The sequence below is a fragment of the Lissotriton helveticus genome, chromosome 7 (assembly GCF_964261635.1).
Source record: "Lissotriton helveticus chromosome 7, aLisHel1.1, whole genome shotgun sequence".
NCBI lineage: Eukaryota > Metazoa > Chordata > Amphibia > Caudata > Salamandridae > Lissotriton > Lissotriton helveticus.
Window position 1 is genome coordinate 1,810,184,690 of NC_136068.1, and position 16,413 is coordinate 1,810,201,102.

Consider the following 16,413-nt stretch of genomic DNA (forward strand, 5'->3'; position numbering starts at 1 on the left):
CAAACAAGGAAGCCAACATACAGGTTCAGGTCAGTTAGAGTTCTCCCCATATAGGGGAACAGTGGCTTCAATCCCGGGCTCACCAACAATAATCCAAGAGTTAATCCTCACCCTTAGGAATCAAAGTACGGGTCAGCAAGACATCTTGAACAGGAGCAATATACTCCGCCTGTGTAAACATCTGGCAACCCTAGATCAGATAAAAACGGGTGACATAGAATGGGCAAAATTCTTGAGTACGAAGGGGGAAACACACGGCGACTCAACAGTGGTGGGTCTAAAGCATATAAAAATACAACAAGCCATCGCAAACAACGCCATTCAAATAGTCGAATGGGGCATCGATGTCCAGACGGTGCCGCACCCTGCTGCCACCGAAACCCAGAGCAAGGCCCCGTGGTCAATCTTGCACGGAAAAAATAGCTTGGGCGCATTTGGCAAAATTCAGACAGCCCCCAAGGTCCCCCAACGGGTATCAGATCTCTTGCCAAAACAACCACCGGGTCATTAGTGCAGGCCCCTCTGTCCATAATCAACCAGGAAGGGTACATGGGGGGAACCAGCATGCCTAACATTAGAGATTCCAGGCTGGCAAGGGAAGGGACAATGCGAAGATCACGCCACAAAGAGAAATTAACCATAATCTCCTGGAACATAGCAGGAATAGACTAAATCAGTGGCAATGAAAATCTGAAGCAGTTTCTGGAAACCGCCCACATACTCTGCCTTCAAGAGACCTGGGCACTGTCCACCACCTCATTGGCAGGGCACTATGAACACTTCATTCCAGCCATAAAAAAGAATCTATTCGGCCGACCGGCGGTTTCTCAGTTTTTATAAAGCATGACAGTGCTCTTGAAGCTAAAGATATCAACTTAAACACAACGGTATTGCAAGCACTAGAAATCAGAGGCCTGAATATTAACTTACATTCTATGCCTCTTTTAATAAATAACTGTTACATCAATTCGGCCCAGCTTACCATAAAAGAGAAGTTGAAGGGGCTACTGGGGAAACAAGAAGACTTCTTGTGTATATATAAATCTCACCAGGTTACCCTAGCGGGGGATTTCAATCTGAGGGATCTGGACATTAACAAACCCCCTCCCCTGAGTTCAGGCAGGGCAGCACCCTTGATCAACTTCATCAGTAACCATAAGCTGACCTCAACTCTTGCACTATAAAAAGCCCACTCAAACTCATGGGACCCTCTTCCTACCTTCAGAGACATCTCAAGAATCGACAACATCATGATCAGCGAAGCACTGGTCGGAAGATAGAACGGAAAGCGATCACAGGCCACTGAGAGCGGTCTTGTAATGTAATGTAAGTATGTACTTATATAGCGCATCTGTCACTCCAGGGAGCATCTTGGCGCTGTAGCCCGTAGCCTAGATGGAATGGCCGGAAAAGTCAGCTCGCACATCAATCTCATCCATACTGATCACCCTGTGTCTAAACCAAAGTCATGCAAACTGTATCTGGGAGGTTGAAAACCCAGGTTTTCAGAGCCTTACGGAAATTGTTCTCAGCGGGAATAAGGCGCAGGTTAAGTGGAAGTTTATTCCAAGCTTTTGCGCCTAGTGTTGCGAGGGATTTTCCTCCCTTTGTTGACAATCTGAATTTGGGGGTAAGTAGCAGATTCATGTTGGCAGATCTAAGGGTGCGTGTTGGTACATACTGTTTAAACCAGGGGAGGAAATATTTGGGTCCTTGTTGGTGGTATGCTCTGAAGGTAATCACCAAGATCTTAAACAGTATCCGTTTGTGGACAGGCAGCCAGTGTAGGGCCCTGAGTGCAGCCGAGGCAGATGACCTCCTCGGCCAATTTAGGACCAGGCGGGCAGCAGCATTTTGGACAACCTGCAACCTATGCAGGACAGATCAATTTGATCCTGCATATAAACTGTTGCAGTAGTCCAAGCGTGATGTTATAAGCGCTACTGTCACCGTCTTCCTGGCTGTCAAAGGGAGGAAATCAAAGAACTTTCTGAGTCCTCTAATGATGTTAAAACAGGACCCTGCCACTGCCCCTGCCTGCTGTTTGAAAGATAGGGCTCTATCAAACCTGATCCCTAGGTTGCGGGCTGCATCGATAGTATCAGGGGGAATCTCCGCGTCCAGTGGCCACCATAGACTAGGGGAGAAAGGGTTTTGGGGTCCGAACGGTATAATTTCGGTCTTCCCGGTGTTACATTTTAGGTGGTTTTCACGCATCCAAATAAAGGTTGCGGTGAGGCAGTCTTTTAGATTTTCCTCTGCCTTTCCATTTTCCCTATCTAATACCAGAATGAGCTGAGTATCATCAGCATATGATATAGTGCTGATGTTAAAGGATGAGATCAGCTCAATCAAGGGGGTCATGTATAAATTAAACAGTACCGGGCTCAGGCTAGAGCCTTGAGGTACCCCTGTTTGTGTGATTTTTTCTTCGGAGCAATATTCTCCCAACAGCGTGACCTGTCTACGGTGGTCAAGGAAATTCTTTAACCAGTCCAGCACAGTGCCCGCTATCCCTGCTGCTACTAGGCGACTGATCAGTATTGAGTGGGACACCGTATCGAAGGCCGCCGATAGATCGAGTAGGATGAGGACGGCCTTCTTCCCCTGATCCATGGCGGCCTTCAGTGTCTCCACAGTGTAGAGGAGGGCAGACTCGGTGGAGTGTGAGGCCCTAAACCCGGATTGATTAGGGTGCAGAATGTCCTCGTCCTATAGGAACTTAGTCAGTTGTTTGTTCGCCACAGTTTCAGTCATTTTAAAAAGCAGCGGAAGCAGGGAAATCGGGCGAATCTTCCTGATGACAGTTCTGAAAGCTCCACACCATCAAACCATCGGAGCATCAAGATGGGACGAAAAACACTGTGTCCTGAGGAGGATCAAATGGTCGGTCAAGATAGGCAACATATTACAAACATGGCTGGAAGAAAACAGGACGGTTATTTGTCTCCGCCACAATCACCCATAAAGGCCTGGGAAGATATCGTGGAGGACTTACAAGAAAAGCTTGGAAACCGCCAGACAAAACACATCAGGCCCAAAGTACAACCAAGAGGGTGCAGCGTAAGGCCAAATAAAGACATACAAGTTTGTAAACGCCTCCTGCCTAAGGCCTTGTAAAAAAGAAAAGAGGGGACGGCGTTTTGGAGGAACAGTCGGTCGCCTCACTGAGGGCAGCACTAAGAAAAAAAAATTGGGAGCATAAAAACGCCATCACGGAAAGGGAATGGCTAAAAGTCTTCACCCTGATAAAATAGAAGAACCCAGCCCATCTGTGGAGACATAAAAATCAACTGAGCAGCAGAGGAACCTCAAGAGAGAACGGAGTAGCCGAAATGGCCTGTCTGATTTACGTCAAACAGCTTTACGCAATTACCACTGCCAATAAAGACAGCCCAGAAGGTGCCAGTGGCAAAGAGGGCCCAGACCGGCAAACAAACATCATTCCAGGAGACACGAAAGTGGGCCCAGACCGGCAAATAAACATCATCCCTGGAGACAGGAAAGCCAGCCAACACAACTGACCTGAGGGTAATAGAACGCCAGCGGAAGCCAAGCTATATCCCCATACAGTCAGTAAGATCATTAGGAACATGGAGGACAATGGGGCCCCCGGACCAAACGGAATTCCAGCATTGGTCTTTAAAATTGCCCATGACTTCTGGGCAGGCTTGCTAACTCCTTTATACAACCACACATTCCAATCAGCATCGACCCCCGATTCTTGGAGGGGCTCCATATTGGTCCCTATTTTCAAAAAAGGAGACCGCTTAAAACCATCAAATTATATACTTATTGCCCTGCTTGATCTTGAAGCCAAGGCTTACGCTCGCCTTCTACTAAAGGATTTGGAGGGATGGGCAGATGAGAATAGCATCATACAATCCTATCAAACAGGGTTCAGGTCACAGGCAGTGACCATGGATAACGTACTGGCACTGGCCTACTTATCCACCCAGGCTACCATGAAGAACCACCCCCCACTCTTCTGCTGCTTCGTTGATTACAGCACAGCCTTCGTTAAAGTGGTGCGCAGAAGACTATGGTGGAAGCTAGAAAACAGGGGCATCCCACCGAACCTACTGAAGGCAATAAGATCGCTCTACGAAGACACCTGGGTAAGAGTCAAAACCAGTGCCTGCACGGTGTCCTCGAAAATTAACACGGAGAATGGGCTGAAACAAGGTTGCGTGTAGGCTCCCATTCTTTTCAATCTGTACACGGCGGATCTGGGGGACGCCCTGAAAGGAGCTAGCCTAGTAACACCTAGACTAGGAAACGTGAGGCTGCAGGTTCTTCAATACGCTGATGATTCCGCCATAATGGATCATACAAAGACGGGTCTACAAAGAGCCCTAACTGCATTAAATCACTTTAATAACATCAATAATCTGACAGTAAACCAAGGAAAGACCAATCTTTGGGATTTACCATCAGAAAAAGAAGGCACAATGGCATTTTGGCAACCTGCAAATCAAGACGGCGGAGTCATACAATTACCTAGGGGTCTGGCTGACGGAACGGGCTAAGGTGACTGCCCATTTGAAACAACGGAAAAACAAGGCCAACTGGGTCATATATCTACTCAAGCAACTAAACCATCATCTTATCAGTCTGACTAACGGCCCAATATTGAAAGCCATGAAAGCAAAACTGCTACCAGAAATTAGCTATGGTCACCAGGCTTTCCCCAGGTCACAGCATGCATGCCTAAATACAGTGCAATCTAAAACTTATAAAACAGTTCTTCAAATCCCAAGGGCAGCAAGGAACACAAGGCTAAGGCTGGAGCTAGGAGTGGCAAGGCCGGACTTTATGTGCCAGGGAGACACAATGAAACTCTATCTCAGGATCTTAAGGGTTCCAGTTAATTCCTTAAAACACCAATTAAGACCAATCTCCACAGAGCCTTGGACGCCCTATCACTCCGCCCTTGATAAAGCAATCAAAACATTGAATATAGTGGAAGAAAGCATATTGAGGCTGGAGATCCCCTGAACACATGGAAAAAAGTGATTAACAAACAATTGTGCGAAATCTCATTTGACCTGGACTATAAATCCCTCCGTTCAAGTTCACTCTTACACCCGCTGAATAGTTCTTACACAGCAGATAAAGCCCAGCCTTACCTAAGTGACGCTATCACACAATTAGCTCGAACCAAAATTTTGTTCATGAGACTAATCACCTTAGGAATCGCGGATTTTAATCCCGCGTGGGCTCGTAGAGGGGAAACCACTAAATGCAGACTCTGCCCATACAAGAGGGAATCGTGGCTCCACCTTCTATGTAGTTGCCCCAATCTTATCAAGGAACGAAGGCGATTACTGCGCCCGATTTGTTTCATCAATGGAACAAAATTCTGCAGCGAAGTGTCAGCCAATATTTTCTTTACTAACAGGAATAATAAACTCTGGAACACGGCATCCGGGCTACATTCTCAACCCAGGAACTGCCATTGCAGATCACTGTAACTTCATTGTCATCACTCACATGATGACACTAATCCACTCAACCAAACAGAAAGTAATACTACGATCTATGTGGAAAAGGCTAAGATTTAACTGATTGGAAAGTGAAATCACATCAACTCTGTGTGTTCATGTCATTTTTGCACGTCCTCGCTTTCCTATGCAACCTGTGTTCTCATTACATGTGCATCACAGTGTAGTGACCTGACAGATGGGCGACTCGACAGGAGGGGACACTAGGACCCTGTGGGTCATGAGGGAGGTGACCAGGTCACCGGACACCACATCCTGTTAGAGGACAGGAAGGGGACGGACACAAGGAGGACTGACCAAGGGGACGGGACGTGCTGAGGCTCGCTGCTGCAAATACAATAAAGAAGATTGCATATACTCACCTGTGTCCCGTGTGTGGTGTATCGGCAGTCCGGCTACAAGGACATGACAACTGGCGACGAAGGGAATTGAGCCGACGCGCAGATCGACGTGTAGTTCTACGCGTGGATCGACGTTCGCATGCTGACCTTGCCATCAGGAGTAACCAGGTGCCCACCCTGGATAAGCTGTTAAAAGAAGATACGAGGAGAGGAGCGATATCGGAGCCCACCCGACAGCCTCTGAAGCAAGTAAAGAAACGTCTGCGGTAAGCGCGAAGCTTCGAAATTAGACGCGCGAGCTCTCGCGAGAGGCTGAGATTCTCGGTGGCCATTTTAGATCCAGGCGGCTGGACCAATAGGAGGCAAGAGCGTGGTGGGCGGCCATTTTAAAGTCAGGCGAGAGCGAGATTTCGAGCGCGAAATCTCGCGAGAAGAGCGGAGGCCATTTTAAAGAGGACATCAAAACAGAAGGGCATTGGAAACAACAGAGCAGCCATAACAGAGTCAGGCAAAAGAAGAAAAAGAAGGAAAGGTGTTAAAAGACTGAAATAAGAGCAAGAGAAGCTAAAGAAAGGTTCAGAGAAAAGCGAGAAAAGCCAAAAAGTGCCAACTTAAGCACCAATGGAGCAATAAAGAACAGGCAAATGCAATAAAAAAAACAAAAACGAGAAACAACAAAGAATAGAAGAGTGCCAGGAAGAGCACAAGAAACAATAAAAGAGTGCCTGGAAGAGCACGGAGAACAGAAGAGTGCCAGGAAGAGCACGGGAAACAACAAAAGAGTGCCAGGAAGAGCACATAGAATAGAAGAGTGCCAGGAAGAGCACAAGAAAAAACAACAGAGTGCCTGGAAGAGCGCGGAGAACGGAAGAGTGCCAGGAAGAGCACGGAAAACAACAAAAGAGTGCCAGGAAGAGCACACAAAAGAGTGCCAGGAAGAGCACAGAAAAGAAGAGATAGCACAGGAAACAAACAAAGAGTGCCAGGAAGAGCACAGAGAACAGAAGAGTGCCAGGAAGAGCACGGGAAACAACAAAAGAGTGCCAGGAAGAGCACACGAAAGAGTGCCAGGAAGAGCACATAGACTAGAAGAGATGGCAGAAACTAAACCAGAAAGACAAAGTGCACAATACAGAAGACCGCCACCCTTCAAGTTGTCTGAGCCACAAGTAGGAATTAAAGAACCAACGTCACCAGAGAATATCCCGTCGCTAGCAAGAGCGGAGGCAAGAGCGAAGGACACGCTAAGGAAATGGAGCGAGGAAAAGACAAACGAATGGAGCTACAAGGACATGACACACAGCTCTTGCCGTACATGTCAGTACAACAAACACTGCTAGGCTTCAGCGCTCTCTTTTCAACGTTGCAGAATCTGCAATATCTGTCAAGTTTCAGATTGCCCAGGTCTCTCATGTTGCTGCATTGCTCTCTCCTGTGTTTGCCTCATTTTTCGCTGCACGTCTATCAATTTCACCTCTCTCGTGCTCTCTCTCTCTCTCTCACACTCTCAAACAGTCTTTGTCTTTCTCAGACACAACACTTTCCCAAACACACCTTTATAAGAAATGCTTCTTGAGTTGTTTATCAAACACATTCTCATGGACACATTTTCTCTCAAATGCACACACCCAATTTATACCCACACACATTTCTCTTGCACATGGTTTCAGACACCTCTCCCTTCTCTCACACACTATTTCACCCTTACAGACACACTCTCTCACTAAAGCTCTTTCACTCTCACTCTCAGCTTGCCCTAGCTGATATATTCCTCAAACGGTGACCCTCCACATTTTGAGCAGGTGAAAGGAAAAAAATCCCTTTTCATCGTTCATTTTCCCCTTAAATATGTCGCTTTGAGCAACCTCTAACTTTCAGAAGAATAGAATGTTAAAGAACATAGATGTTGCAGTGCCCAGTATACTGTGCTGCATGGCTAAATACTCACAATGTCCCAAAGCTGAGACCGATTGCATTGCAAATGCTTGTTTTATCCCACTTTGACCACTGTCCTAGACACACACACACGCCATATAAAGGCTTCTATGAAGCGCCCCTTTAGTAGACATCCATTAGGACCGGCCCCGTTTGGTGTGTAGGGGATAAGCCAAGGAGCATTACGGGGGCCCTCCACCAAATATTGCCGAGGATCACACATTTAGCTTTAAACCACTCACTGTATACATTTCGGTTCCTGTTAAACAATTCCTGACGAATATCGGCACACTTAGAACATGGATATATAAATGTACCCCTGTAAGATAAGCGAGCAGGCCACATTCGTGTTTTGCGATCAATTTAAAAAAGCAATTCCGAAAGAAAAAGCAGTATTACAACAGTCACATACACGGAACAACGGTACCCATTTGGCATTAATAGTTAATTCCCCACCGCCCTTCCCCCCTCCCCCCCAAAAAAAACCTTTTTGTAATGCTAACAAGACAAAACGTTTACAGAAGAACAAACCTAAAGGGCAGAGAATAGTTAGCAGGTTCGAGACTTCATATCGTGGGAAAGGAATCATCCCATTTATGAAGTCGCCCAAAGCTCTCATGAAAAAAAAACCACATCCCTCCAGCATCCTGCAACAAATGGAAGGGTGGCCGCCTTCCGGCACCACAGCTGTCAAATACAAGTCTGTGTCATTGATTCCAGACCATGTGTTCTGACTAGATGTGCTCCCCCGTCGGTTTCTACCTCCCCTACGTTGCGCAGAAACGCGGAGGGAGCACATACAGAGGGGGAGTTGGGAACAACAGAACACCGGCGCCTGCCCTTTGGGCACAACTCCATCCCGCTGCCCAGGGCCACCCCCCCCCTCCACACCCCCTCCTGCCCTCCCCCCTCTCCGCTCAGGCCCTCCCACACCCTTCTTGGGCTGTCCCCCCTCACCCACCTCATGCTCCTCCCCTGCACGCCCGCTGCTGTCAGTGTCACCCTCTGCCCCAGCCCTGCCGGCACCCACTCGTCTTTGGTGCGCTGAGGATGTTGGGCTCCCTCTGGAAGGCCGGCCCACGGGCCCTTGGACACCCCGTGTCCGGGGGGCTCAGGGGCTACTGTGCCCGCGCAGGGCAGCTGCAGGGGCTGATCTTCCGGCAGGTGAGACTTGTGGGGCAGCGAGGTCAAGGAGCATCGGGATGGGAGGTGGACAGGAAGGGCAGGGGTCATTGGGAATGAGCGGGGCTCTGGCCAGGACATTGACCCTGGTGTGCGGGAGGGGTCTGGGAGAGGGCTGGACCAGGGTGTGGATAACAAGGAGGGGTCAAGGGGCATCGGGATGGGAGGTGGGCATGGAGGGCAGGGGTCACTGGTAGTGGGGAGAAGGACATAGAGGGAGAGTTGGTCCGGGATCCTGTAAAGGGGATCGCAGAAGAAGGCTGGGGGTGGCTAGGTGTTTCAGTAACGTGGGCACTTGAATAGGGCCGGATGAGGACAACTGGGACCAGAAGGGTCCCAGAAGGGTCACAAGGAGTAAATCTCTTACAGACAATAGAAAGGAAATACTGCAAAACGCCGCACCAAATGGCTCGATAATGCATTTCCTTAGGAAAAGGACTCTATGAACCCAGACGATGATACAACCCATGAGACACCCTTTGGTGATCTACCTCATGGCTTCAGAGCGCCCCAAGTCAGCAGTCCCAAGGGTTTGGGCAGAGCAGCTCCGGAGTACACCCAAAAAGGCAGGGAGGGTCAACTCCCGAGTAAGGAATCCAAGGGACAGGAGGACAAACGCAGTCTAAAAGCACAATTATATGTCCAACTCCCCTCCAAAGCTCTGTTATGTGGCAAGATGCCACACCCACCAAGTTAAACAAACCGGCTTTAATCAAGGAAGCACCAACATTTGTGACAAAAGCACAAATTCATCAAGTCAGTGACCACGGTCTCGATTCCTAGAGCACGGACCCTGAAGTAAATTGTACAACCACGTGGTCCCACTCAGTTAACGAGGGGCTAATTTTCCCGGCGGGAGGAAACCTAACAGACTCATTCCTCCACAATCTGGGACAGAAGATTGACAGAACCCTTGAATTAACCCCTAATCTGTTGTTGCCACCAACATCCTCACGGGGCCCTAATCCAAAAGCCGACCACAATCTTAGGAACAACAGCATAGACGCAGATCTGGGGAGATCTCCCCTGACCGAGACAAACTCTTCCACCAACAAAGCTCTTCTCTGGCAGTCATCCAAAATGGAAGTCCAAATGGACCTCCTACAAGCCATTGCAGCTTGTTTAGTCAATATAAGCACCAGGGTGGATGAATTGAACAACAGGGTTTATCAGTACTCAACCGCCAATCCGGGGGACTGTACCTGTTGCTGCTCATCCCTTATGGAGAAATAGGCTTCCCTCCCCGAGATCCTAACGGACATAGTTGAAATAGCCAAAGGATGCTGGGAGACATCATTTATATCCATTACTGATGATTCAGAGTTGTCAAACCGCAAACACCTGGAGGCAAAAAAGATAGCAGGATCCCAATTGGGCCTGGACTCAGAATCTCAAGGCAAAAAGCTCAGCCCTCTAAATGCCAAAGGGACATCAAGCACAGTCCAGGGGCAGTGTGGGGGGCGCGACACCCTGGGAGTCGACCTGCAGGAACACACCCCCAGTACAACTAACGCACAAGACTCCACTCTATCAAGACGAGCAAAAAAGAAGATAAGGAAACAATGAAAAAAAACAAAGACAAGAGGGAGGCAACTGCAGTTGAGGAGGAGCATCTCCCAACCCCTGCAAGGGAACATCAATCCTCTCCAGCCCTATCCTATTTTTTGGGGGGTTAATAACTGGGGTAAAAAGGTCCCCCATGGCGTTCACCCACGGGCAGAAGAGCAAAGCCAATTAAGTTCTCTGAGCACCTCAGCTGTGATTGACCATAAACCTTCAGCGAGGACAGAATCTTCAGTAAAGCTAGACCATTTCATCGGACATGTCTCAACAGCCACAATAAGCCGGGCGCCAAGTGAAGCAAGACCCCAGACAGCAACAGCTACAACAGTGCCGCAACCGTCGGACCTGTCTTCATTTGAAGCAGAACTGGGACAAGAGGTTGACGCTGGGGCCAATCAAGGTCACACCAACTGGTCCCAAGCAGGACACTCATCGAGCAAACAAGGAAGCCAACATACAGGTTCAGGGCAGTTAGAGTCCTCCCCATATAGGGGAACAGTGGCTTCAATCCCGGGCTCACCAACAATAGTCCAAGAGTTAATCCTCACCCTTAGGAAACAAAGTACGGGTCAGCAAGACATCTTGAACAGGAGCAATATACTCCGCCTGTGTAAACATCTGGCAACCCTAGATCAGATAAAAACGGGTGACATAGAATGGGCGAAATTCTTGAGTACGAAGGGGGAAACACACGGCGACTCAACAGTGGTGGGTCTAAAGCATATAAAAATACAACAAGCCATCGCAAACAACGCCATTCAAATAGTCGAATGGGGCATTGATGTCCAGACGGTGCCGCACCCTCATATGCTGCCACCGAAACCCAGAGCAAGGCCCCGTGGTCAATCTTGCACGGAACAAATAGCTTGGGCGCATTTGGCAAAATTCAGACAGCCCCAAGGTCCCCCAATGGGTATCAGATCTCTTGCCAAAACAACCACCGGGTCATTAGTGCAGGCCCCTCTGTCCATAATCAACCAGGAAGGGTACATGAGGGGAACCAGCATGCCTAACATTAGAGATTCCAGGCTGGCAAGGGAAGGGACAATGCGAAGATCACTCCACAAAGAGAAATTAACCATAATCTCCTGGAACATAGCAGGAATAGACTAAATCAGTGGCAATGAAAATCTGAAGCAGTTTCTGGAAACCGCCCACATACTCTGCCTTCAAGAGACCTGGGCACTGTCCACCACCTCATTGGCAGGGCACTACGAACACTTCATTCCAGCCATAAAAAAGAATCTATTCGGCCGAACGTCGATCTCTCAGTTTTTATAAAGCATGACAGTGCTCTTGAAGCTAAAGATATCAACTTAAACACAACGGTATTGCAAGCACTAGAAATCAGAGGCCTGAATATTAACTTACATTCTATGCCTCTTTTAATAAATAACTGTTACATCAATTCGGCCCAGCTTACCATAAAAGAGAAGTTGAAGGGGCTACTGGGGAAACAAGAAGACTTCTTGTGTAAATATAAATCTCACCAGGTTACCCTAGCGGGGGATTTCAATCTGAGGGATCTGGACATTAACAAACCCCCTCCCCTGAGTTCAGGCAGGGCAGCACCCTTGATCAACTTCATCAGTAACCATAAGCTGACCTCAACTCTTGCACTGAAAAAAGCCCACTCAAACTCATGGGACCCTCTTCCTACCTTCAGAGAGATCTCAAGAATCGACTACATCATGATCAGCAAAGCACTGGTCGGAAGATAGAACGGAAAGCGATCACAGGCCACTGAGAGCGGTCTTCCTGATGACAGTTCTGAAAGCTCCACACCATCAAACCATCGGAGCATCAAGATGGGACTAAAAACACTGTGTCCTGAGGAGGATCAAATGGTCGGTCAAGATAGGCAACATATTACAAACATGGCTGGAAGAAAACAGGACGGTTATTTGTCTCCGCCACAATCACCCATAAAGGCCTGGGAAGATATCGTGGAGGACTTACAAGAAAAGCTTGGAAACCGCCAGACAAAACTAATCAGGCCCAAAGTACAACCAAGAGGGTGCAGCGTAAGGCCAAATAAAGACATACAAGTTTGTAAACGCCTCCTGCCTAAGGCCTTGTAAAAAAGAAAAGAGGGGACGGCGTTTTGGAGGAACCGTCGGTCGCCTCACTGAGGGCAGCACTAAGAAAAAAAAATTGGGAACATAAAAACGCCATCACGGAAAGGGAATGGCTAAAAGTCTTCACCCTGATAAAATAGAAGAACCCAGCCCATCTGTGGAGACATAAAAATCAACTGAGCAGCAGAGGAACCTCAAGAGAGAACGGAGTAGCCGAAATGGCCTGGCTGATTTACGTCAAACAGCTTTACGCAATTACCACTGCCAATAAAGACAGCCCAGAAGGTGCCAGTGGCAAAGAGGGCCCAGACCGGCAAACAAACATCATTCCAGGACACACGAAAGTGGGCCCAGACCGGCAAATAAACATCATCCCAGGAGACAGGAAAGCCAGCCAACACAACTGACCTGAGGGTAATAGAACGCCAGCGGAAGCCAAGCTATATCCCCATACGGTCAGTAAGATCATTAGGAACATGGAGAACAATGGGGCCCCCGGACCAAACGGAATTCCAGCATCGGTCTTTAAAATTGCCCATGACTTCTGGGCAGGCTTGCTAACTTCTTTCTACAACCACACATTCCAATCAGCATCGACCCCCGATTCTTGGAGGGGCTCCATATTGGTCCCTATTTTCAAAAAAGGAGACCGCTTAAAACCATCAAATTATATACTTATTGCCCTGCTTGACCTTGAAGCCAAGGCTTACGCTCGCCTTCTACTAAAGGATTTTTAGGGATGGGCAGATGAGAATAGCATCATACAATCCTATCAAACAGGGTTCAGGTCACAGGCAGTGACCATGGATAACGTACTGGCACTGGCCTACTTATCCACCCAGGCTACCATGAAGAACCACCCCCCACTCTTCTGCTGCTTCGTTGATTACAGCACAGCCCTCGTTAAAGTGGTGCGCAGAAGACTATGGTGGAAGCTAGAAAACAGGGGCATCCCACCGAACCTACTGAAGGCAATAAGATCGCTCTACGAAGACACCTGGGTAAGAGTCAAAATCAGTGCCAGCACGGTGTCCTCGAAAATTAACACGGAGAATGGGCTGAAACAAGGTTGCCTGTAGGCTCCCATTCTTTTCAGTCTGTACACGGCGGATCTGGGGGACGCCCTGAAAGGAGCTAGCCTAGTAACACCTAGACTAGGAAACGTGAGGCTGCAGGTTCTTCAATACGCTGACGATTCCGCCATAATGGATCATACAAAGACGGGTCTACAAAGAGCCCTGACTGCATTAAATCACTTTAATAACATCAATAATCTAACAGTAAACCAAGGAAAGACCATTCTTTGGGATTTACCATCAGAAAAAGATGGCACAATGGCATTTGGGGAACCTGCAAATCAAGACGGCGGAGTCATACAATTACCTAGGGGTCTGGCTGACGGAACGGGCTAAGGTGACAGCCCATTTGAAACAACGGAAAAACAAGGCCAACCAGGTCATATATCTACTCAAGCAACTAAACCATCATCTTATAAGTCTGACTAACGGCCCAATATTGAAAGCCATAAAAGCAAAACTGATACCAGCAATTAGCTATGGTCACCAACCTTTCCCCAGGTCACAGCATGCATGACTACATACAGTGCAATCTAAAACTTATAAAACAGTTCTTCAAATCCCAAGGGCAGCAAGGAACACAAGGCTAAGGCTGGAGCTAGGAGTGGCAAGGCCGGACTTTATGTGCCAGGGAGACACCATGAAACTCTATCTCAGGATCTTAAGGGCTCCAGTTAATTCCTTAAAACACCAATTAAGACCAATCTTCGCAGAGCCTTGGGCGCCCTGTCACTCCGCCCTTGATAAAGCAATCAAAACATTGAATATAGTGAAAGAAAGCATATTGAGGCCGGAGATCCCCTGAACACATGGAAAAAAGTGAATACAAAACAAGTGTGTGAAATCTCATTTGACCTGGACTATAAATCCCTCCGTTCAAGTTCACTCTAACACCCGCTGAATAGTTCTTACACAGCAGACAAAGCCCAGCCTTACCTAAGTGACGCTATCACACAATTAGCTCGAACCAAAATTTTGTTCATGAGACTAATCACCTTAGGAATCGCGGATTTTAATCCCGCGTGGGCTCGTAGAGGGGAAACCACTAAATGCAGACTCTGCCCATACAAGAGGGAATCGTGGCTCCACCTTCTATGTAGTTGCCCCAATCTTATCAAGGAACGAAGCCGATTACTGCGTCCGATTTGTTTCATCAATGGAACAAAATTCGGCAGCGAAGTGTCAGCAAATATTTTCTTTACTAACAGGAATAATAAACTCTGGAACACGGCATCCGGGCTACATTCTCAACCCAGGAACTGCCATTGCAGATCACTGTAACTTCATTGTCATCACTCACATGATGACACTAATCCACTCAACCAAACAGAAAGTAATACTACGATCTATGCGGAAAAGGCTAAGATTTAACTGATTGGAAAGTGGAATCACATCAACTCTGTGTGTTCATGTCATTTTTGCACGTCCTCGCTTTCCTATGCAACCTGTGTTCTCATTACATGTGCATCACAGCTCTTGCCGTACATGTCAGTACAACCAACACTGCTAGGCTGCAGCGCGCTCTCTCCAACGTTGCAGAATCTGCAATGTCTGTCAAGTATTAGATTGCCCAGCTCTCTCATGTTGCTGCATTGCTCTCTCCTGTTTTTGCCTCATTTTTCGCTGCACGTCTATCAATTTCCCCTCTCTCGTGCTCTCTCTCTCTCTCACTCTCAAACAGTCTTTGTCTTTCTCAGACACAACACTTTCCCAAACAGACCTTTATAAGAAATGCTTCTTGAGTTGTTTATCAAACACATTCTCATGCACACATTTTCTCTTAAATGCACACACCCAATTTATACCCACACACATTTCTCTTGCACATGGTTTCAGACACCTCTCCCTTCTCTCGCACACTAATTCACCCTCACAGACACACTCTCTCACTAAAGCTCTTTCAAGCTCACTCTCAGCTTGCCCTAGCTGATATATTCCTTAAACGGTGACCCTCCACATTTTGAGCAGGTGAAAGAAAAAAATACCTTTTTCATTGTTCATTTTCCCCTTAAATTTGTCGCTTTGAGCAACCTCTAACTTTCAGAAGAATTGAATGTTAAAGAACATAGATGTTGCAGTGCCCAGTATAATGTGCTGCATGGCTAAATACTTACAATGTCCCAAAGCCGAGATCGATTGCATTGCAAATGCTTGTTTTATCCCACTTTGACCACTGTCCTAGACACACACACACGCCATATAAAGGCTACTATGAAGCGCCCCTGTAGTAGACATCCATTAGGACCGGCCCCGTTCGGTGTGTAGGGGATAAGCCAAGGAGCATTACGGGGGCCCTCCACCAAATATTGCCGAGGATCACACATTTAGCTTTAAACCACTCACTGTATACATTTCGGTTCCTGTTAAACAATTCCTGACGAATATCGGCACACTTAGAACATGGATATATAAATGTACCCCTGTAAGATAAGCGAGCAGGCCACATTCGTGTTTTGAGATCAATTTAAAAACGCAATTCCGAAAGAAAAAGCAGTATTACAACAGTCACATACACGGAACAACGGTACCCATTTGGCATTAATAGTTAATTCCCCATCCCCCCCCCCCCGCCCCAAAGTTTACAGAACAAACCTAAAGGGCACATAATAGTTAGCAGGTTCGAGACTTCATATCGTGAGAAAGGAATCACCCCATTTATGAAGTCGCCCAAAGCTCTCCTGGAAAAAAATCCAGCAACAAATGGAAGGGTGGCCGCCTTCCGGCACCACAGCTG

General features: G+C 47.5%; 1 protein-coding gene across 1 annotated transcript in view; it reads left to right on the forward strand.

The window, feature by feature from the left end:
• Nucleotides 1–8,789: 8,789 nt before the first annotated feature.
• The window catches only part of LOC144767727 (persulfide dioxygenase ETHE1, mitochondrial-like), a 123,763-nt gene continuing 116,139 nt past the window's right edge, over nt 8,790–16,413 (forward strand). Inside the window, exon 1 of the mRNA XM_078651111.1 lies at nt 8,790–8,944. Within this exon, the coding sequence (XP_078507237.1) occupies nt 8,831–8,944 (114 nt within the window). The 5' untranslated portion in view covers nt 8,790–8,830. The remainder of the gene's footprint in view (nt 8,945–16,413) is intronic.